Source organism: Lagopus leucura, unplaced genomic scaffold (genome assembly GCF_019238085.1).
Source record: "Lagopus leucura isolate 7727_CA_CO unplaced genomic scaffold, USGS_WTPT01 Super-Scaffold_100157, whole genome shotgun sequence".
NCBI classification, from domain to species: Eukaryota; Metazoa; Chordata; class Aves; order Galliformes; family Phasianidae; genus Lagopus; species Lagopus leucura.
In genome coordinates this window covers 15,821,266-15,842,493 of record NW_024962334.1, presented here as the reverse complement: position 1 = coordinate 15,842,493, position 21,228 = coordinate 15,821,266, and the positions used below count along the sequence as shown (strand labels likewise).

Sequence of the window (21,228 nt, the reverse complement as noted above, 5' to 3'; positions counted from 1 at the left end):
ATCGACAGCTCAATTTTTGTATAACAGATGGCTTAGGAAAAGAACAGGGTTTGTTTGTTTCTTAAGGTTGTTGCATCAGAGGATGTGAAATACATACAATGTGATTGTGTTCCTCTTTCATACAGACCAACTTCCTCTCGGCACATTCAGCTCGGGATGAGGCAGCAAGACTGGAGGAGCGCAGGGGGGTGATTGAATTCCACGTGGTTGGGAACTCCCTGAACCAGAAGCCAAACAAGAAGATCATGATGTGGCTGGTTGGTTTGCAGAACGTGTTCTCCCATCAGCTCCCTCGAATGCCAAAGGAGTACATCACACGTTTGGTTTTTGATCCGTGAGTACAGCTGCAGAGGAGTTTCATGAGTGAAATGGAGAGAGCATGATGCTTGTTGTAGGCAATGATTTTAGAATGAGCCAGCCCAAATACTGTAGAGGGGAACTCTGCCCCTGCTACCCTTTTTACCACCTCTTCCAGGCACTGTGAATCTTGGCCAGTCCTGCTGGCAACTAAATACTTTTTTTGTGACTGAATAAATGAATGCTGAATTAATGAAGCTCCTACATATGTTATTCTCGTGAATGTTTGAACCAAAAATCAGAAAATAATTATGGTGTTTGTTAGTGGTCTCTGGACCCATACTGACTTGCAGACTGCTCCATCCTGTGTTTTTGGAGTTTGTAAACCAAATGGCAGCAGAGATTCAAGGCTTTTCAGTGAGAATTTATGAATTTAGAATTTATTTTGTGGAATTTATGAAGAACAGCATTTAAGTCAACATGGGGAGAATGCTTAGAATCACTCCTCACACAAGTACATAACTTTTCTCTTTATCCGTGCACATTTCCTGCCTTGCTTTTGGTACAAATCTACACCACAGGCACTTGTAGAGAGATACACTGGCTGTAGCAGCATCCACAGGTTGCATGTTGTCCTACATCCACCCTAGTGAACTGATGAATTGTGTTTAAGCAGGAAAAAAGGGTTTTTCTTAGGTTCATGGATATTTAAGCTCTCTCCATTCTGATTTTTATCTTCTGCTTAGCTGTTGTACTACATGGACGTTTTTCTTCTGTTTACAACGCTCTCTTGCTGTTGATTTCAACCCTTTACAGTTTCAAGGATGTCAGGTATCAATCTTCTTTTTGATCAATAAATTAAGGCTATTTGTAGCCCTGACAGTTTCTTTACCTTTTCCTCACAAGTGTCTATTTTTTCACTGTTGCACTTGTTACAGAGTCTACTTCCAACCAATGTGTTTTCCCCAAATTTCTGTGAACAATCCAGTTCACAGTCCAGTGAGGATCTAGGAGCCTACTATGCTGACTGCAGCTCTTCACAGTGTAGTGTGCTTGTAGGCTCTTTGCTACATGTCAGTAGAGACCACAAAAGGAGCTCTGCTTGAGCTGATCTAGACAGCTGCCCAGCCTGGTTAGTGGTAGAGCCTACCTCCAACACCAGTGATATCAGCCACTGTCTTTGTGTCTGATATTATTGCTGCAACAGTTATGAAAACATTTCTGGGATGATTTCCTCAGCTGTTAGCCTTGCTAGCACTTCCCTCTGCACTACTCTCAGTGCCAACCAGCTCTGCTGCTGCATGCTCTGTGCAGTCTCTGAAGCTCTGGCAGCCCAGTGCTGGGAAAGGTGGGAAGAACTTCAGTCTCCAAGCATAGGAGACCAGCCCTGGGACTTTATCCTGCTCTCTTCAGAAGAGATCAACAAGGTTCTTATGAGGACCATCACCAGTCTGGAATCTTTTGCTTCTCCTCCGTGAGGATAAATGCTGCTTGATTAGGAGGTAGCACTGAGAACTTTTCTGAATTCAAGAGTCTTAGCAGCACTGTGATCTCAAGCAAAGGCTACTGGTTGAAGAAGTTTAGGTTCCACAATAATCAAACATATAAGTAAATCTTGAAGCAGTGGTCTTGGGCCATGGCCTCCTCCCGCATTTCTCTAGGCCCTTCTTTATTGGGAAAGACTCTTCTAGTAGGTTGATAAGAATTGCTGGTTGTTAAAGTGCTCTTCAGTATGGATATAGCTGGAGAGCAGACGTGCTTGAGAAAGAGATATAGATATTGCTACGGCAAGAATATTGCTCCCCCTGGTGCCTTTTTTGAACAGTTGACCCAATGGAAGGAAAACGAGTAGCTTGGACAGCTGACCCAATATCTGCCATGATGTCCAGAGACACTAGTTGGAGACCTACACTGAGTAGTGGGTAGACACAAACCTCATCCAATAGGAGATAGTGAAGTCTAACTGTTCTCTTCCCAAGTCTTTTCAGCTGTTAATGTAATCGTGATCTATTTTGTTCTTATTTCCACAGTGGTCATCCTTAGTAAATCTTTTTTTAACAACTCAAACACAAAGAAACAAAATTAAAAAGACAAGCTACTACACACTGCTGTCATTCTACAAATAAAAAATACCAAAATAAAGACAAAAAAGAAGAATATGTACAATATATAAATTCTACTTCGACAGTGACATTTATAATGCAAGTACATTTCAGACTGACCTTTTTTGGAAGTGGCTCTTTTTTGGCAGCATCTTTCCCTCACACCAGAGATATCTTCTCTGAATTTACAGTATTGTTTATACAATTTATATTATATTATGTACTGAATAAGCTAGAGAACACAGTGCAAATCTTTCCAGACCTTGAGGATGGTGCTAAAATTCTTGGTCCTTGATGTGAGAGTTCAGATTGTGCCTTGCTTTATCTTTCCTGGCATTCAGTGTAAGTGCAACTGAAATGGATATTTATTCTGGTCTCCATTCCACTAGGAATTGCATTAGAAATATGAAGTGTCATTTATTGCTTGATCAACTGTGTTGGAAACTGATGGCATAGCTATTCAGAGTACATGCAAGAAAACAGGAATCCCTTAGGATTGTTAGGATTGCTGTCCTGTAACTCCATTAATTTCTAATTTAGGCAGGCTAAGACCATACTGAGAACTATGCAACGGCACAACTGTCAGTAATGTAGTCAACAAAAGCAATATAACTCTTATTAATAGGAGTACTCTAGTATGTAGGAGTACTTGGCAAGGCTAGGACATGCTGCATAATGATGAATTTTATGGTAAATTCAAAGCATGATGTTAAGACAGAAACTCTTCAGTTATACGAACAGATATCTTAACAGAAGCATATACAATTGCAGTGGAACCATGGAAAGAAGTGAATCAAGTTTCTGAAAAAAGGAAAGTAATGGCACATTATGTACTGTGTATGTGAATTAAAATGAATGTTATTTTTGTCTACTCAGGAAACACAAGACTCTTGCATTAATAAAAGATGGTCGCGTTATTGGCGGTATCTGCTTCCGAATGTTCCCTTCCCAAGGATTTACAGAGATCGTTTTCTGTGCTGTGACTTCCAATGAGCAAGTCAAGGTAAAATTAACTCTCCACTAGAGTTTATTAAATGCATATGAGTTCAGTTTACCACACATATACTCCTAATTTTGTGGTCACATTCAATATATTGGGCTACCAAACAAAAATTGAATTTGAAAGATACAGTAATTCTGAATATACTATAGAAAACCTAAATAATTGTGCAGATTTAAAATCATCAGAATAATAGTAGGACCATTTTCTAAAAAAAAAAAAAAAACCCACACTTTCCTCAACACAAAAATAATGGTAATTTTTCTTCCATTCTTGGATTATTCACCCTTTTCTTCGGCAACTGCCTCTCAGTGTGGCATAGCACCTCACAGTTGGCTGAAATAAGCATGGCTTGCATGTGTTTGTAATTTATGTTCAATCACTTTATGATGTTACACATCATCAATGAAAATTAGGTATATCGGATAAATTAGGTATAGTTTTACAACTCAAAATAAGCATACACTACTTTGAATACTTATTTTTGAGTCCGGTTTACAAAATGTTCTGTGTTGAGCTGTAATGTTGAGAGAATGTAAAGCATTATAAATGTACAGGAGATTCTGCTCCCCTTCACTAGAATTACAGGTAAATCTAACTGAGAGTATTTGGTTCAGGATTCAGCCTTTAGATGGTGCTGTAGCTATATGTTTTTCAGTTGAAATTGTTAAAGCTGAGATATGGATTGATTTAGAGTTTCTAGCAGATGAACAAGCAGAAACTGTGTGAAAGCCTGTGGCAAGTTTTAGTACTTGAATTATATTTGAATTTATGATACTCTTTGAATTTATAAGGTTAACATTTCTGTGGTCACAGTAGTATATAAAAAAAGTACTCTTAAGTGTTTTATATGAACAGTAACAGAGCATGCTGTAGGTATGTTTATTCTGTGCTTAAATAATTCATAAAAACTGTTTTAATTAAAAGCATTCAAATGCGCTACAGGAGTTAAGCTGCCAAATATTTGTTGTGATTCTCAAGGGTTAACCTTTCCAAATATAATGGAACAAAAATCTGATTCCTCACAGTGCCTACCTAGGTTGCAAATGCACACATGAAGCACAATTTCTTCTATTACCCTTTGGGTGCCTCAATGTTTGTGGAGTTGAGTTGACTGTTTCTTAATTTTGGCCTTCTCACATTCCTTTGTAAGTAAGATAACCCCTAGCAGCAGATAAGTGAGAAAAAACAAATGTTCACACAGGGATATCACTCCAAACTCTTGGGAAAAATAAACACATTTTAATGCTGTTTGAGGCTGGAGTAAGAAATATGGATACTGTTTTGTGTGTGATCTTTAAAAATTAATTTGGTTTTGAGATAGACTGATGCTGTATTATGAAATTATTTTAAATTGAATTGTACGTGACTTTGTTTCTCTTTAGTATTGCTGGACTTTGGCAAGCATTTGTGAGAAGAAATAAATGCTGGGAAGGTTATAAAAATAATAAGTCAACTAAAAATATTTGAACTAATTGTCATCATAATTTCTGGAATTTCTTGGAGACAAAAAGATGACAATTTGTGTTAGAGATTTGCTGCTTTGGGATTATTGGAATGAATTGCAATGTTTTGAGTTGTAAGTAAAATGTCTCACACCCTGTTTCTTGCACCCTGTTGATGAGAAGGGAAGTGAAAAGCTTGGGTGGCTTATGCACTTAATTAAAACGTTTTTCTTGAAAATTTTTGAGACTTCCTGTCCTCTGCAGTTATGAAATTTGCAATTAAAAAGTCTCTTCATTATTTTCAGCACTTCTAAGAAATACTATCCCACTTAACACGCCATCAGTTGTAAAGCTACTTTGTAATTAATGCTGTGCACAATATCTGCAGCTTTAACAAATGACTATTCTGCTCTAAGAGCTTCCTCAAATTCAGAAGTATTTATTTTTTCATACACAGTGTCTTCATTTTGAATGTGAGGTCTGAATAACAGATGCTCTGAACAATATCAGGAAAGGAAAGATAAATGCGCTAATTTTGTGCCCGGAGTGGTACATTTTTCAAGAATGTATGTCACTACCTTTTCACTACTACTGTATCGCTGTGTTTTGTTTTGAATTTCAGCAATTACTCAACTTGCTTTTATCTCCTGTTTTCATGTTCAAGGCTATTACATTTTTGAGTCATAAGTACGTATTTTCTAATATACGTGTCCTAGTTACATAAATAATTTTTTCCCCTGCTTTCAAGAAAAGTATTCAAAAACATTCTATGTACATTTATGAAAATTTCCAGTTATTCTTTAAGACATTATAATTTGAACATATGGAGGAACAACACATTATTATGGAATTTCCTGTCTTTTGCATTTTTATTTTTTTTTTCTCACAGCAGAAGGGGAAAACTATAGCTCACTTGAAAGTGTGAATAAATGGAAACTTTTGTTTACTTTGGGGTTGAATGAAAATGAAAATTATTTCTGTGTGCAGTCAGAAGGCATAGCTATTTATTTTTATACTACTTATTGTGGTAATAGCTATTTCACTATTCCCTTTTATGCTCCATGGTCAAACATGAAAGAATGAAAGATGAAGGAAGAGGCTGTTTCTGCTGTAGATATACAGAACTCAGTAAAAGAGAGGCCAGAATGGTTTTCTCTAGGAGTTGGTGAGGCAGTCCCTTTGTCTTGCAAATTTTAAGTGATGTGACAAAGACAGGATGCCTTATTATTACAATATACGTAATTTTGCTTCTATTAGTAGATGGTAACTTAAAAGAAAAAAATTTTTCGCATGTTGAATTACACCTTTCAAGACAATGTACCCTTTTGAGGCACACTTTACTATGAAGAAAGATTGAGGGAACTGAGCTTGTTTAGCTTGGAGAAGAGAAGGCTCTGGGGAGACTTCATTGTGGCCTTTCTGTACTTGAAGGGAGCACATAAACAGGAGGAAGAACAGCTGTTTACAAAGGTAGATAGTGATAGGACAAGGGGGAATGGTTTTAAACTGAGACAGGGGAGGTTTAGGTGAGATATTAGGAGAAAGTTTTTCACCCAGAGGGTGGTGATGCACTGGAACAGGTTGCCCAAGGAGGTTGTGGATGCCCCATCCCTGGAGGCATTCAAGGCTGGGCTGGATGAGGCTCTGGGCAGCCTGGTCTGGTGGTTGGTGACCCTGCATATAGCAGAGGGGTTGAAACTGGGTGATCTTTAAGGTCCTTTTCAACCCAGGCCATTCTATGATTCTGTAATTCCGTTTCTACCCCTAGAGAGAGAATAGGTTTGAGGCTCTCCTAGATTAAAAGTAAATCAGGCATCAGAAGCTGCAATATCTTGTTTCTTGCTAGGTCACAAAGATATTCCTACAAGGCTGAAAACTATTAGGTCTGGAGTACACCTCACTAAGTCATTTATGACAAAATTTTTAAAACAGGGTATAGAGGAAGCACTGCATTTTGTAAACAAGTTTATAATAACTGTTGGTTTACAGTGTCTAACATTTGCAGTCCCCAAAGGCTTCAAACTGTCTTTGTTCTCCCACATTTCACACAGGGTTATGGAACTCACCTAATGAACCATTTGAAGGAGTACCACATCAAACACAACATTCTCAACTTTCTCACATATGCAGATGAATATGCTATCGGCTACTTCAAAAAACAAGTAAGTCACACGAAGAAATTACTTGATGCAAGAAGTTTACTTCTAGAAGTGATTGAACTGAATAAACAGAGTAGTTAGATATGCATAGTGTGAAACTACAACTAGACATAAGGAGTTTTATTTTTACCTTTTACATTGTACGGGAGATGAAATGGAAAATGTTCCCCAAAGGGTTTGTAGAACTTCTCTGTCCTTGGCAGTTTTCAAGACTGGACAGAGCACTGAAGAACCTGTTCTGATGACCTCCACAAGTCCCTTCCACTCCCACTTATTCTATGATTAAACGTACAACACTGAATTTGTTCTTTACACATCAAGAATGAATTAATTGTAAGCTTGTGATTCTACTATAAGACCTATGCAGACAGATTCCTTTTTGCCTCTGAAATATCTTTTCCCAAATTTGAAGTTGCTCAGTGTCCAGGTAAGACTGAAGGCTTTGACTGTAAATGGTGAGGCAGAAGTCCTGGTTGGCTTCCTGTTTTTTACCAAGGTTTTATATAAACCACTGCAATGTAAGAACGAAATAGAGCCCAAATGAGAGTCTTACACTGATTCTATTGTGTTTCTTTTTCACTTTACTTTTTTTTTAACTATATGAACACTGCAGCATATCAATATATATTTTCACATATATGTAAAATTATGATTTGGTTCTAAATTATCACAGCTCTTTCATTTAAAAATACATAAAAAGAAAATTGTGTAATGACAAGTTCAATTTATTTCTTTTTCAGGGTTTTTCCAAAGATATTAAAGTATCAAAAGCAAAATATGTTGGCTACATCAAGGATTATGAGGGTGCCACGTTAATGGGATGTGAATTAAATCCAAGGATTCCCTACACAGAATTTTCGGTCATCATTAAAAAACAAAAGGAGGTAAAAGCTGAAATGAAACACTGAATATTGTCATCTGTTTAGATGGTCAGAAGCCATGTAGGAGCACTGTTTAGAAGCAGTTCATTTAGTATCAAGTTTTCTCTCATTTTCTTTGATGCTTTAGAGTGTACATTTTTCTTTAAGGATTTTTTTTTTCAAGCCTCAGCGCCATACTTCTGCAATTTAAGTCTTAAAAAAGTACTGATATTTTGAGCTGTGTTTAATAACTAAATTGATTCATTAAGATATATTACGATTTTAATGCTTTAATGGACAAATCTAGACTGGGTTTTCTTAAATTCCAGGTCGTCCATTTTTGAAGTTAATGTTAGTGAATCATAGTTTTCAATATAATAACAATTCATAAGCAAAATAATTAAGACATTTCCAGTTGTGTTTAAATACCTTCCTAGACATTTAAAGAAATAGAAATTACAAGGCTAACTTTATTCTTCCAAGGATAGTCTAATCTGATCACTTGTAAAGCATTTGATAAAATACTTCTTTGTGGAACAATCATTTTCCTTCTAGTAGAACTATTTGGCCTATGGTGACAAAAAGAAAGAAAGAATTTGAGGGTTGTGCATTTAGTATGCTTATCTCTTCTCTCTGGTGACCAAGGGAATAGCATGAAGCTGCATCAGGGGAAAGTTACACTGGATATCAGGAAAAGGTTTCTTACCAGAGGTTGGTCAGGCACTGGAACTGGCTCCCCAGGGCAGTGGTCCCAGCCCCAAGCTGCTAGATAGTTTAAGAAGTGTTTGGGCAGTGCTCTCAGACATAGAGTTTGATTTTTAGATAGTGCTGTGAAGAGGTGCTTTTCAACTCTCAACTTCAAGCTGTTGTATGATTCCTGTAAAAAAAAAAAAAAAAAAAAAAAAAAAAAAATTAACTTACTGGGAAGGTTTTGATAACTAAAGTCCATATAGCACAAATAGTTATTTTTACCTCTTCTATCTGTTTGTTTGGGTTACTCTTCAGATTCCAGTGTTCTTTTGGACCCATCATTTTCTCATGGATGGGATGTTGTTGGGTGGGCACATAACACTTATCTCTTGTAGTTTACTACTGTTGCTTCTCTTAAACATGCCTAATAGAAGTATTACAGTTATAAGCTCAAACCATCTGGTTGAGGGAAGCCTTTTTTGTCATTTACAAATAGAATATAGAGTCCGAAAAGTAGAATCAACTTTGTCTTCCTAAAGGTAGTCTTCAGTAAGAACATCTCTGACTAATATCTAAGCAAAACCTGCATTTACATGCAGGCTTTGAAATCTCCAGGTACTTCTAAAATACTGCAATATGAGAACAAATATGTCTTGAAATTTCTGACCAGGATGTGTGGAAATAGTTCCCAAGCACCAGATGTTGGAGTTAGGGGCAGTTCCCCAACAACTTCCAGGAAGTTTCCTTCCATACATCTGCCACCTGCCCAGGAACTTTGCAGGCTGTGATCAGTGAGCTATGACTCCTTTTCTCCAGACCTGTACCTGAGCAGACATCTGAGAGACTTGATAGACTCATCTACAGAATTAGTGCTTGGCCAGGTATCTTGCCTCTGTTAGCCACTTGTATTTGTAAGGACCATAAGATCAGGGTATGAGTGTTTTTTTGCTCATCACAGTTCTTTGTTACTTTGGAGCACATCAACTCTTTTTGTTTTCTCTGCTGCTTAATTACAGATCATTAAAAAGCTCATAGAAAGGAAACAAGCTCAGATTCGAAAAGTTTATCCTGGCCTTTCTTGCTTCAAAGATGGAGTACGACAGATTCCTATAGAAAGCATCCCTGGAATTAGTATGTATCAACCTCTTTAAATGTAGAACAGAAGCAGAACAACCCAAGAAATATCCAAGATAATAAATACTAATACAATCACTTATTTATTTTTTACAAATATGCAATTGATTTTTCGTGTTAATTTGATTCCAATGAAGATTATTGCATTTCCATTACAGCTGATGTCTTCAGTACTTCCTCAAGGCATCCAAGGCTGATGCTCTTTTGTGTACGTGTTTAATTTGATTTACATCAGATCCATCTTTAATTTATATCACAGTATAGTCAGCAATTTCGATGTCACCACTGATGCACTGCACTCCTGAATAAGGCTGAATTCTGTGTTAAACATGGACTTACATGGACTTAGAACAGGATAAAATAGATTCAGGACATTGAAGTATCTTCTTTTTTTCTTTTTTTTTTTTTTCTTTCTTTTTTTTCTTCTTTTTTATTTGCTCAGCACTGTTTTTCTGCAGTTTATTCTATTTTCTTAGGGAATCAAATTGAACAACCTTTCTATCTTTTTCTTTACAGAGGTTATGGTAAAATATGTACTGAATTACTTTTACAAATGAGTGTATCACATATCACAAAATAATATTTTAGAATCTTCTCAGCAGTCTGGAAGAAGGGTCATGCAGAAAATTGAATGGGGCTCTAAGTTAGGTTGTTGCATTTCTTATTAGAAGTAGCTTTTATGAAAACTAACCTAGTTTGCTATGACAGTGCTGAAATTGCTTATATTTTTAGAGTTGCCATAACTCAGTTAATGTTTTGACCTACTGTAGTTCTCATGTAATCTCTCATGCTGTTGGTGTACAGGAGAGACTGGCTGGAAACCAAGCGGAAAAGAAAGAGGGTAAGTGCTGCACAGAGAAGAATGAAGTGGATTTGAGATTCCTTTGAGAAGTCTTTCAGTAATGTCATTTGAGATTTCCTTTCCTTCATTGGAAAACAGATAAAAATCTGCCAGGGATGTGTTCTTAAGATTTTTGTTTTACTTTTTATTTTGCTTGAATTTTTGGAATTGCTTTTAGGTATGATGCACTTTGCTGGGATGAAGATCTGGGATTCAAACTAATCTTTTTGTATTAATGTTTTCTTTCAAGTAAAGAGCCCAAGGATCCGGATCAACTTTACAGCACATTAAAAACCATCCTGCAGCAGGTGAAGGTGAGTGCTCGTTCTAGCTTACCTTCTATAAAGATTTTTAAATAATTTCTAATATAGAGTTTCCATATTAGATACCTTACTTTTTTCTTTACCAAAGAGCCATCAAAGCGCTTGGCCCTTCATGGAACCTGTGAAGAGAACAGAAGCTCCTGGATATTATGAAGTTATAAGGTTTCCCATGGGTAATGCCATTAACATTTTTTAAGTATAGTGTTTAAAAATCTTTATAGCTAGAGGCATAACAGACAAATTGTAATCTGATTGTTTTGTGTTAAAAGATACGTTATTTGCAGCTGGATAACTTGCACCTCTGAAGTGCTAAGAGTATGAAGCTGCCATTTGAAATTTGAGTAGCCTGTGATCTTTCTGAAGCATTTATGAAATATTCCTGTGAAATATCAGTATGCCCTTAGAGACTCACTGTGAAGCTCTTAAAAGATGCAGACATCTCGAAGCCTCTGGGATTTAGCTGGTTTATGGGACTTGTATGAACAGTTCTTGTGTGGTAACTGGTCACTGCAGTTTCTACTGCTATGCTAAAAAGTCTGATAGCAAACTTTCAATAACACCTGTTCGAATTGCTTTGAAAACTAGATTTAAGCTTTCTAAATCCCATAGAGAAGACTTCATCAGAAGTGCAAGAGTTTTCAATTCAATGCTTAACAAAGGGCTTGCTTGCTTCAATTTAAATTTAGGAAAATTCTTTATTCAACTGCAATACGAATCATTTCTTGTAACTTTTATCTTTGTGTTTTAGACATGCCAGAGCTATATTTTTTTCCCCCATGCAGCTATTGTTTATGTGGGATTACTTGCAAAGGAAAGTACACAAAAACTGAGATCATTTTTCTTCGCTTTTGACTGCTGTCATGTAACCTCTGCTATTCTAAATAGATGCTTGTTTTGATTGCTATTGCAGCAGACTTATAAGTCAATCCTGGTATTCCTTCATTGTTTGTGCAACACTCACCTCCGTCTTTCTGACTTCTGTATCTTTTAATGTTATTAGAGAATGAAATACAAGTTCATTGCAGGCTGCTATCAATCCTTTTAGTGGAACAGTGTTCATGTTGCTTTGTATAGACTCCTGGCCTGTTTGTACCAATTTGTGTACTTATTAAAATAGCAGCCAGCTTCCTCAGTCCCTGACACAAATATATTTTCTAGCAACAAAGAAAAAGAACGCTGTGTACCATCCCTTGGCAGAGTTTTCTTTCTCTGCTTTTCTGATGCCTGTTCTCTTCTGTGTTCGTACAGAAATAAGGATTTTAAGTTAACATGCGTTGCATGATATCGTGGTAACTCTTTACTTGTATGCTCCTCAGGTCTTCTCCAGCAGAGCTCACAACAGCTCTGCCTCACAGAGCGTTTAGTGGAGAGTTAGGGACACTTCACACCCAGAGGAAACTCAAGTATGAGAACACACAATAATGAGTTTTGAAGAATTAAAAATAAACTCTACACAAAATTGTTCTTACAGTAAAATGTTGCTTAGGGCCACGGGCTCACCTGGTCTTGTTGAAACTAAAAAGTGGAATAGGCCTTAGACTTACACAGTTAGAAATAAGTCGAACTGCAGCTTCACCATTTCATGTCAAGTGGCACATCAACATGAAGGGATATTGCATAAAATACTGTTTGAATCAAACATTGTTAATCTATTTTTTTCCTGTACAGATCTCAAAACAATGAGTGAGCGACTCAAGAATAGGTACTACGTGTCTAAGAAATTATTCATGGCAGACTTGCAGCGAGTCTTTACAAATTGCAGAGAGTACAACCCCCCCGAGAGTGAATACTACAAATGTGCCAATATACTGGAGAAATTCTTCTATACAAAAATTAAAGAAGCTGGATTGATTGATAAGTGACACTTTTTTTTTTTTTTTAAACAACCAAACCAATCAGTGTGCCTACTTTATGGGCAGGGGAAGCCATTATATCTGAGTTGTGGGACTATAAGGTTTTGAAAAACTTGTGTTTAATGATTAGCACTTTTAAAAACCCTTTCAGTTTTGCAAACATGTATTATAACGAAGTTACAAAAATTATTTTATTAAAATGCTTTATAATATATTTAATTATTGATCTTTTTGTGTTCCCACTACCGTATGTTCATCATAACCTTCCCAGTGTCAGAAAAACTACAAAATATGGGAAGTTGCACTTGTCTGGAAATTTTCTTCAGATTCCCAAACAATTAATGTTATAGCTTACCTAATGCAGTAACTACTTGGAAAACTTTATGATTTTTCCCCATTAAAAACAAAACACAGTAAGGGAGAACAAAGGGAGGGAGGGAATATCTGAGACACTTATTTCATTGTAGGATCTTTTTATAATATATTATTTTTTAAAAGAAACACTCAGCTGGTTGAGAAGCTGTGAGAGAACAGCCAGTTCCAAACAAGAACTGCCTACAACATTTGATAGATGCAAGTTTTTCTATTCCTTTTTTTTTTTTTAATAGATATTAACTTTCAAATTGTAATATCATAACCACTATTAAAAGAGATAATTAAAAAAAAAAATCAGACTAGATACGTAATGTCATAATAACTTATGCAGGACATAAGTACTCAAAATATCTTTAAAGGCTCCAATTTAATTATACTATATTTAATTTTAATTGGCTTAATGACATTAAGGTTTTGATGCACTTCACAATCCACCCCATATAATACTCTTCACTCATAAATTCTTCAGGTTATTCAGCAGAGACAAAAGTACACAAATGTCAGTGTCTTTCAGCTTCAATCTTATATACTTGCTTCTGTGGTAAACTGGATTTTCTACCAAGCTTTATTGTAAATACTTATTAACTGTGATTATTTAGACCCAGGAGCGTATTAACATTTTACAACTCATGTTAGCATATCTTCAAATTAAGCACATATGTAATATATATTTTGCTGCCTACACTACATTTAAGAGGTACTTCTAACTTCCTAATTGAGATAGGACAGGCCAAAAAGTCATCACTTGACATTTTCTAATCAGTTTGTAACTATAATGCTTTTGTGACAAACAAATTTAACTCTCAATCTTAGTGTTTTATATTTACAGATGATACACTGGTAACATTCAGTAGTTATAAGGCTGAAAAACCCCCACCCTATGCTGCATCAAGGAATATATTCCTGCAAAATACCTGTGCAATGTTGAAGCAGTTAAGTAGAGTCAGGAACTATCTGGTAGTAAACGTGGTATATGCAAAGTATTCAAAATGTTAACACTAGAATTGCCACAGTGTTTCACATGAGATTAGTCTGACCTACATTTGGATCTATAACTAAGGTACAAAGAATTTTTCTTTTTTTAAATTAGCCAGTACCAGATGCTATGATCCGGTTTTGTAGATTGGGCCTACAGGTGCACCTGTAAGCTTAGTATCCTGTGAAATTTTGTTATTCTCAGAGTAGATTTTCTTATTGTATTTCAATCAGATTGTCTCTTCTATATTGAAACATTTGTTTTCTAATTTAAGAATTAATATTTTCATAGATACTGTGCAATAAAGTTACAGTAGAATGTGGTTTTGCAAATGCTTTAACAGCTGATGAATTTTACATTTGTAAAATTAATATATTGTATTGGTACAGAATAGTTTTAAATTATATATGTACAAAACCTTACTTGGTCTCTTCTTCTTTTTGATTAGTTCCTGCATTGCAAATATACACACTGAAGCAATTTCACAACTGAGTACCGTGAATCCGTAAGAATGCAGTCAATGCATTTTTTACATGCACTTGAGAGAATCTATTCAAAAGTTCATCGGGAGCATTTAGTTGACTACAGTATACAAAGCTGAGATGAGAAAGTAAGGAGAGAGGTGAAGGTTCCAAGTATTCCACCTATTCCCAGCTTTCCATTAGCTGAGCTACAGTGCTGTTATCCCAGTCTCTTTAAGGACTCAAACAATTCTTTGAAAAACCAAGTGAGTCTCAAAGTATGTCATTCGCTTTTTTCTTTTTCTTTCTTTCTTTCTTGTCCACTAGCCCCTTAGTATCACAATGCAAGGCACTGGGAAGTAAACAGTCACATAAAAGCATATGGTCCATAAGGCAGTAAGTAGCACTCAGAAGAGATTTAGTGTTTACATAATCAAAACACTAAACACACAATGAAAAAGTGTTGCCAGTAAATCAAAACATTTATCACAGGAGAGCACTAATAACTTTTGAAGCAGGACAGGCAAGATAGGCAACCTTGCAGAGCAAGTAAAGAACCTGTATTTTTGTACTTTCCATTACTTATGTTGAATGCAGCTTTCCTCTTTTCATTAATGTATCCATTAACACTTGTTCCTGAAGTGAAGAAATGCGCTATATTTTAAGTGCTATCGAACCTTGAAATCTTGCTGGATAGCTTCCTTCCAGCTAACTTTTTCTAGCTTTCTGCCAATTGTTGTATCAAATACTAAGTTTTCCTCTGGTTCTTATACAGGAAGACGAGAATTATGAAGTACATAACAGTAAAGCTCAGTACTATGGCTTATAGTTTACTTCCAGTTCCCAAAACAGAAAGCTTTTCACAACATTTGCAGATAACCAAATAAGATTAGGAACAAATTAAGTTCCTAATTAAGAAATTAAGTTTAACTTATGTTTATAGAAGTAACAACTAGAATTGAAACTTTTGAGAGCTCACACAACATAACTGAATTACAATTGAAGTGTTACTTCCAACCATACTCAGTATGAGAAGGGAAGGAAAGGAATGCACTGGCTTTCACTCTGTCTATAGGTGACACTGCTACCCTTCAAGCAACTATGGAAACCCTGTAAAAAGGACTCCAATCAACTCTGAGTTCTTTCCAACACTAACACTTTTATTATAGGCTTCAATATGAAACTGTTACATAAATAAGATCTGGATAACATTTGAACTTCAGTACCTGAAGTTTGCTTGCGCCAACCACAGTCAGGTGAAGCAGGATGCAAGTCAGAAAATTTTGCTCTTCATCTTTTTCAGATATTTCAGATGTATTTACAAATTCACAAAGTAGGATGTCTCCCAAGAAAGTTTAAGTGGAATCACCCTAGCTATAAAAGTAATCTCATGTCTTCTACATCCTTAAGAATAAGTCATTTGATTAAAACCAAAACCCACTTTGTTTTATATCCAGTTAAACGCCTAGAGATAGTTGTATAGTGTAAGTTTGCTGGCTGAAGGATTGATGGATTTCCTCTCTTCATAGTCTTGTTAGCATCACAGAAAATCTCAACAACCACCAACAAATTTCTCGTTATATTTTGAAAGAGATTTCTTCTTAGTGGAATTGCGTTTAGCATCTTTCTTCTGCTTGAAAATTGGAGAATTCAGAAAGCATATATCTGTAAATGGATCTCCTCTTCTAAGTTTCCTGTTAAAAAAAAAACCAAAAAAACAAAACCACTTGAGTTCTCTTTTTTTCCTTATTGAAAACATTATCTTCCCATTAGCAAGTTCAATTTCACATTAACTATTTCATGCTACTGCCAACAGATTCCTTTGAATATTTTGCTAAGAACGTATTAACAGTATTTAAGTACCCCTCTCAAATAATTTATTTAATGGATTATGATTAACTTTATATCAAACTGAAAAAACACCCACGCTGTAATACTTGGTTCCTTATAGTTCACAGTAAGTGTACAGCTTCTTCGTTTGCGTTTTGGAGATGGTGATCTTTCACCTGCAGGGCCAACAGGTGCATTCCCTTTGCTTAGGAGTGATGAAGCAATGTTAGTAACATCACAGAGATGACCATGAAATGATTTAGAAGGCTGACCTGCAAAAAAAGAAAAAAAAAATTAAGAAAATTAGTTGTGCTTCACAAAAGGTTGTTTAAGACAACTCAGGCAATGTCAAACCTTAACAGACAATGTCAATGAATAGAATAGACACAAAGGAAGTCAGCTATAACTATCATCTCTATCTTTCAGTGTCTCCCAGATTATGCTTTTGTTCTCCCTTTTTCAAACTCAGCTTTAGTACACTTTGAACTACAACTAAAATACAACGTTAATTCATTGTTGAGCAATTTCTTAAACAAAACTATCTTTAAGTTCAATTTCTGCTGTGAGGAAAAAGGTGGACAAAAAATGAATCTAATTATTTTCAGCAACATTATTCTGTTTCCATTAAAAACATAAAAAGCCTAAACCTCTGGAACAGTGATAAAGCTCAATCAAACAGTTACAGAGCACTTTACAAACTTACTAGTAGACTTTTCACTTGATTTATTGATTTCAGTCTTTTTTTCAGTCTCTTCTTTATGGAGTTTCTGTTCACGCTGTGCCAGACATCTTTTAGACCTTGGCCTCACATGGATTGGTGATGTACCCGTCTCATCCACCGAACTTTTCCTTTTTTTTGGTTTATTCTTATAAGGTACGTAAAGGCTATCATCTGAATCTCCTTCAGTATCACTCAACTCGATGCTATTAGATTCAGATGACTCTTCTTTGTCACCCACATCAGTATCTCTGTCATTCACCTTATTTTGTCGAAAAGGTGTAACATGGATGCTCTCTTCAAAATTAAAATCATAAGCATCACTGGAACCACTCAAGTTGTCCAGCTTTTCTTTGCAAGTCTCTTTACCTTGTCTTTTCTTTGACCTTGGTCTGGAAGTATCTTTAGTCCCTCCCATTTTCACCTTCTGATCCTTCTCTCTCCTTACTTGAGAGTCTTCTCTGTTTTTACATGCACGCTGTTTAAGATCTGAACTGTTGCGTGAACTGACCTTTGCAGTTTCAGAATCCATCTGCCTTAATACCAGGTCTGAACCTACTTTGTCCACCTGAGAAATACCCGAATGTATGTTTTCCACAGTACACACATCCAGACTTTTCTGAAGCCTGATTTCATCCTGTTTAAAAGGCTCTTCAGCTGAATCAGATGCTTCCAAATTGTCCAAGATGCCAGTGCAAAGTTCATCTCTACTTGTCATCTTCAAACAGCGGCGCCTGGTAGACACATTCTTTGTTAGCATATTACCAAATCCATCTTCGCCACTTGAAGAAACATCTCCCAGCACTGATGCAATGTTGTACACATGAAAATCAGATGTTTGCCCTGAAAATTGAAAAGAATCACATTAAAGCTAAATAGTAACAATACAAAGAGGTTTTATTCAAGTTCTTAATTTGTCAAAACTTATGATTATCTTAGAATTTTCTCAAGAGATTTGTATATCTTGATTGCTATGTATTAGGATAAGTTATGCTTAATACAACCTCCAGACAAAAAGCAGTTAAGAATACTACAATCAGGATTTTCCTGAAGTGTTTTATTTGAAGAGGTTACCCACAGCTCTTTTGTTTCTCCAGTTATTTTGTACTTTTATAGTTGTTGACTTTTTAAATTGCATGACTGAAGATTAATTTACTCTGATCAACTGTTTGGTAGATAAATGAAACTAGGTTGCGGATATATGGAAGAAAAAGCATTTTCAAGCTGATACCCTATTTTGTTATGCACCTTCATTCAAAAAGCTTACCAGCTAGCCAGTACTGTAAAGCTCAGAGAGTAATAAATGAGAACTATTTGCCAATTACATCAAAAGCAGTAATTCAGTTTTAACCTTGTAATCTCACACGCTTTCCCTGCTTCTGAGTAGAGCAATGCCAAATACTTCAATTTGTTTACCTTTGTCTGGAATTATTTTGGTTAAGGAAGTATCATTGTCAAGTTCCTGACAGATCTTGAACACAGAATGACCCGGCTCACTTTTCTCACAATCAGCTTCAAACCTGCATTGAAGTACTTGATCATCTCCATGAGCAGGCTGTAGCAGCTCTCTGGAAAAAATACCAAAGGTAACACTTACTGAATAACAATATATTTTGTAACAATGAACTGCTACTTTATAACAACGAACTGCTATTTTATAACAACTGCATCTACTACATAGAATTTCTTCCCCTTTCTCACAAAATTAAACTTACTCTAATGGCATTTTCAAATATGTATTGACAAAACATACTTACACAGAACTTCTCCCTCCTATGTCACTGGAATTATTTTCAAGCACTGAAGTACACACCCTCTGATTCTGTGGAGAAAATAAATCTTACTTTGACTCAACAGCTGAAATAAGCTCAGGCCATATAAAGATTTTAGAAAGTAGCCCAATTGCACAGAGAAGAGCTAAAAGGACTCCTGGTTGCTTTCATTTGCTTCCTGAATGGCTGACATAAAACACTGTAGGAACTCACTCAGTTCCGTCATGTCAACAGCAACCCTTAACCCAAAAATACATAGTTGACAGGGGAGGGAACTGTGAGGATGATACAGGGAGGAAGACACAAAGCCATAGAGAATGAGGGTGCACCTCTCACCCTACAGCAGAGCCTGAGTCCTGCTACACACCCACACAGAGGTACTACTCTGACCTCCAAACTGAGCCTCCAATCTCAAAAAATGAAGCAACATAGAGGCACACAAAGGAGTAAGGGAAAGAACTCACAGAAAACCCCCCTCTCCAGAGAGGAAAAGGTACTTACTACACTTCTGGAACACAAATCCTTCACTGGGCCAAGGAGATCAACTGACTCCAGTAAGTTCTGAGAAACTTTTGAAATTATCTCACTCAAAGCTGACAGTCTAGTCTAATGGACGAGAGAAGGAAAACAACGTTGTTGCTGTTATATTCAGGTATCAGCTAATAACATAATATCCTTTCACCAATATTACAAGATAACTAAATTCTGGACATACTGTATAAAATACCTGTAATTAGGTGTTTTAACTGATTACAAAGAAAATTCTACGCATTAAGTTCATTTTTGTGAAATTCACAACATTTAAATTCACAAAGCTATTACTGGATCATTTGCACTGATTCTCACAGCTAGCTTCACCAAATTATAAAGATGTGATTAAAGTACCTCAACCAGTCCTTGTGCTTGCCTGAATGCAAGATTTCTTCGCAAGTCAAACATTTGAAACTTCAGATCTTGATACTCTTTCCTTAGCTGTAGGATAAGAGCTTGAGCATCCCTCAGTTTGAGCTTTTCTTCCTGCAAAGCCTGAGCCAGAGCTTTGTTGTTGGCCTGGAGGCTTTTCATTTTCACAGAGGTGGTGGCTGCAACAAAACAGCACACATTTCAACTTGGTTAAAAAAAACAAAAACAAAAAACAAACATACAAAAAACCTAGAAAACCTATACATTAAGATATTCAAGTATCTTACTTGCTCTTTTGCATTTCACAGTTGAGATCTGGCTGATTTTACTCAACGTCACCCATTTCTGATTTCTCTTCTCTTTCATCCGTTCCTTTATGTCGCTCAGACTGTCTTTGAAGGGTTTTTTCAGATGCTCGGCCATCTTCGACCTTTACAAACAGAAACGGCAATGGGCTCATTCAGCTGCTGATCCACAACGCCACGCCACGGCGGGTGGCAGCGGACCCCTGGGCAGATGGCAGCCCCGGCTGCAGGCCGCGGTCGGAGCGCTTCCTCCCCATCCCTCGTGCGGCTCGTAGCGGCCCGGCCCGCGCAACACGCCCAGCCGCAGCGCCAGCTTACCCGAGAGCGGCGCCGGCCGCCGCCCGCACAGAGGTGCCACGAGCAGCAAGGTGTCCCCGCGCGCAGCCGAGCGGTTGGCGCCAATCCCCGACGTTCAAAACGCAGCGCCGCGGCCGCGCATTGGTGGGAGCGGTGCCTGGCGTCACGCGCGGCCGCCGCTCGCATCCGGGCTGCGCCGGGGTTCCGCCCCTTGCAGGGCGGTGCTCAGGGTGGCTCGCGCGGGGCGGCCGTTGAGGCTGGTGGGTTGCGGCGGGGGTTGGGCTGAGCCCGGCTCTGCGCTCATGTTGAGAGGAAGGGGAGGCAGAATGCGAGATGTTTATTCCGTAGCAAAAGCGGGAAGAAAAGAAAAAAAGAATCTTTAGATTTTTAACTTCGGTTGCTGTTGTAGCGTGTAACAAGGTGAGCCCTTCCCAGGCTTCCTAATCGCGCTTAGGGCAACTCCTAATCGCTGATGGCATAGTTTAGAAGAAAATACTCCAAAAGATGCCCAAGGAAAGCCTATTCTCACAAACTTATTTTATAAAAGAAACTGCTCCTATATTCCTTCAAAGAGCCGCAAATAATGTGAGATTTGTGCGGAGAAAGGCCATGAAGCGCAGGGTGAAGTCAATGCTAGATGAGAATGCAGGTACAGGACGTGGTGCTGCAGCTCCTTGCAGTCAGAGGAGTGTTTGCCTCAGTTACGTCACTTGGAAATGATGGCACTGACTGACCAGTGCATGCTGCAGCTCACTGACCACGGACTTTGATGAAGCTAACTTTATAACAGCAGAAAACAAAACAACAGCGAAGCCGACACTTACTAATTGTGATCACTGGTATTCTTGTATCTGAGAAATGAGCATTTCATTGCTGCTGTGTTGTTA

At 37.2% G+C, this 21,228-nt stretch overlaps 2 protein-coding genes across 2 annotated transcripts in view; one reads left to right on the top strand and one right to left on the bottom strand.

Moving 5' to 3' along the window:
* The window catches only part of KAT2B (lysine acetyltransferase 2B), a gene marked incomplete at its 5' end in the record, with an annotated part of 41,063 nt that extends 26,586 nt beyond the window's left edge, over nucleotides 1-14,477 (top strand). The window contains 9 exons of the mRNA XM_042888517.1: nucleotides 126-334; nucleotides 3,276-3,402; nucleotides 6,896-7,006; nucleotides 7,744-7,887; nucleotides 9,570-9,684; nucleotides 10,492-10,528; nucleotides 10,779-10,842; nucleotides 10,940-11,024; nucleotides 12,520-14,477. Coding sequence (XP_042744451.1) covers nucleotides 126-334; nucleotides 3,276-3,402; nucleotides 6,896-7,006; nucleotides 7,744-7,887; nucleotides 9,570-9,684; nucleotides 10,492-10,528; nucleotides 10,779-10,842; nucleotides 10,940-11,024; nucleotides 12,520-12,713 — 1,086 coding nt within the window. The remainder of the gene's footprint in view (nucleotides 1-125; nucleotides 335-3,275; nucleotides 3,403-6,895; nucleotides 7,007-7,743; nucleotides 7,888-9,569; nucleotides 9,685-10,491; nucleotides 10,529-10,778; nucleotides 10,843-10,939; nucleotides 11,025-12,519) is intronic.
* A 1,178-nt stretch (nucleotides 14,478-15,655) lies between these two features.
* Nucleotides 15,656-20,446, bottom strand: SGO1 (shugoshin 1). Its single transcript, XM_042888319.1, has 9 exons — nucleotides 20,363-20,446; nucleotides 20,027-20,169; nucleotides 19,722-19,918; nucleotides 19,338-19,442; nucleotides 18,822-18,886; nucleotides 18,481-18,632; nucleotides 17,050-17,907; nucleotides 16,444-16,618; nucleotides 15,656-16,210 (listed from the first exon to the last, which is right to left on the bottom strand). The coding sequence occupies exons 2-9, from the start codon at nucleotides 20,160-20,162 to the stop codon at nucleotides 16,069-16,071; spliced, it is 1,830 nt and encodes a 609-aa protein (XP_042744253.1). The 5' UTR covers nucleotides 20,163-20,169; nucleotides 20,363-20,446; the 3' UTR covers nucleotides 15,656-16,068.
* Between the last annotated feature and the right edge of the window lie 782 nt (nucleotides 20,447-21,228).